This window comes from Miscanthus floridulus, chromosome 6, assembly GCF_019320115.1.
Source record: "Miscanthus floridulus cultivar M001 chromosome 6, ASM1932011v1, whole genome shotgun sequence".
Lineage (NCBI taxonomy): Eukaryota > Viridiplantae > Streptophyta > Magnoliopsida > Poales > Poaceae > Miscanthus > Miscanthus floridulus.
In genome coordinates this window covers 106,187,627-106,189,703 of record NC_089585.1, presented here as the reverse complement: position 1 = coordinate 106,189,703, position 2,077 = coordinate 106,187,627, and the positions used below count along the sequence as shown (strand labels likewise).

General features: G+C 59.2%; 1 protein-coding gene across 1 annotated transcript; it reads right to left on the bottom strand.

Moving 5' to 3' along the window:
* Positions 1-380: 380 nt before the first annotated feature.
* Positions 381-1,862, bottom strand: LOC136458935 (heat stress transcription factor C-1b-like). The gene is made up of 2 exons (XM_066458837.1): positions 1,263-1,862; positions 381-1,161 (listed from the first exon to the last, which is right to left on the bottom strand). Exons 1-2 carry the CDS (start codon positions 1,542-1,544, stop codon positions 643-645), a joined length of 801 nt encoding a protein of 266 aa, XP_066314934.1. The 5' UTR covers positions 1,545-1,862; the 3' UTR covers positions 381-642.
* Positions 1,863-2,077: the final 215 nt, after the last annotated feature.

Sequence of the window (2,077 nt, the reverse complement as noted above, 5' to 3'; positions counted from 1 at the left end):
GGACAACACTTGTTCCTGCTCGACAAGACTTGAAGGAACAAGACGAGGCTTCGAGAACTCAACCATAAAGTGTTCTGGGGCTTGTCGGTGCGGGACCCACGGGATACCCCGTAAGGAAGAGAAAAGATCTAGTCTAACTAGGATTTTTTTCCCTTTAATCTTAGTAGTAGTATTATTCTATAATCCTACTAGGAACTCTAATTGTAAACCGATTAGGATTCTGACCTTCTGACTATATAAAGGAGGACAGAGCTCTAGAGACGGACGACTTTTAGACAATTATACAACACAACACTTTATAATCAATCCCGCGCAAAGGCTAACGCCGACTGAACGTAGGGCTATTACTCGATCAAAGATCGAGGGTCCGAACCAGGATAAATCGACTGTCTCTTGCGTAAACCGTCGAGTTCTATGTACGCTAAAGCCCGAACATGCTGCCCCGAAAACCCCGTGATAAGCTATCAGTGCTCAAACATCGAGGCAAACACCCCCTACATCTCTACCGAACGCACAAACTATTCACCATTTACACAGCACTATTACTTAGTATACTATACTAGTAGGCAGTAGCTAATTAAACGGAGGCAAAACTATGCTACAAGTCATTTACACCACTGCACGGACCTGTCTCTTTCTACCCTAGTAGAACACTTGGCCGAGAACAGAGAACGGGAACGGCACGGCGCCCCTGCTCTGCGCCAGCTCCGCGGCCCCGCCCGCGCCGGCCTCGGCCCCGACCCCGACCCGCCGCCTTTTGCCCGGCGCCGCCTCCACGGGCGCAGTCGGCGACCCGTTGCCGGCCACGGCCAGTTCCTCCTTCTTGTCGAGCATAGCGCGCAGCACGACGCCGGGTTCGTCCGCGAGCTTGGCGAGGAACGCCATCATCTGGCCCGGGCGTCTCTCGGCGGCGCGCAGGCGGCGGTCCATGGCCTGCAGCTCCTCCTCCATCCCGCGCTGCTCCTCCCGCAGGCGCTGCACGGCCCGGATGGTCCCGCGCACATCCTCCCCCTCCTCGCACAGCAGGTCCCGGTCCCGGCAGCCGCCCAGGCCGCCCGCCTTCTTCTTCTTGCGCACGACCAGCGGCAGCAGGTGCGCCTGGCCCCGGAGGAACGACTCGTGCGCGAACTCCCACCGGTCCGTGTCCACCTTCCTGAACCCCTGTAATCGCCAAGAACTGTTATGATCACACGAGGAGTGCCAGCTGACAGCTGAGCGAGTGGAGTGGAGTGGAGCAGAGGAGGTAGCTAGCGCCCACTCACGTAGGTGTTGAGCTGCCGAACGAAGCTGGCGAAGTTGCGGTGCTTGAAGTAGGAGGGCAGCAGGTAGTCGGAGAAGGTGGCTGGATCGAGGACGAGGAAGGTGTTGCTGGCGCCGCCCCAGCGCACGACGGCGTCCGTGGCCGGGTCGCTCACCATGCGGAACGTCTTCTCCACGAACGGTGCGATGGCGTCCGCCTGCTCCAGCTGCTGCTGCGGGCTGGCGACGCCGATGCCGTAGCCTGCGGCGTGAAGCTGAAGGTGGCCCTTGCACTCGCTGCCCATGACTCTTGCTCCCTAGAACAAGTGAACAACAGATCCCCCGGTTCCCGCTTTGCGCCAGGCGAAGAACCGGATAAGAAAGCCGCTCGCTTTTCTTTCTCTTGCCGTTCTGTTCGCTCGGGGTGTGTGTGTGTGTGTGTTGGCCGTGTGTGGGTTTATTCGTCTCCTTCGTCGGTGCGGGGCGAATCCAACATGTCCACAGATATTTCTGTCCGGGGCGGTAAAGCGCCCGCCGCTGCCTATATCTGGCTCGGCTGCCGACCTTATCGGCGGTCTCAGCTCGCGGGGCGGACCGCGGACGCGAGTGCGTGTGTCCGGCCCAGAGGAGGACGGAGGCCAGGTGTCTCGGTTCGGGCTCGGCGCTCGGCGGCAACGGCAACAAATGGAGCCATGTGATTTGTGAGGATTCGATGCTTGTCGCGTAGTACAGGCCACGTGTGGCGGCACAGGCATAAAGTGTCGCGCTGTCCCCTGGGTCATAGCATGTCCGTTTACAGGCGTTGCGCTCTTCGGCCCGTTCGGCTGCGGAAAAAACG

What these genes read in the sequence shown, in the direction of transcription:
- LOC136458935 (XM_066458837.1), bottom strand. Translation starts at nt 1,544, where the DNA reads ATGGGCAGCGAGTGCAAGGGCCACCTTCAGCTTCACGCCGCAGGCTAC. An exon ending in TTCGGCAGCTCAACACCTAC is followed by an intron (nt 1,162 to 1,262) that starts GTGAGTGGGCGC and finishes TGGCGATTACAG; the next exon opens with GGGTTCAGGAAGGTGGACAC.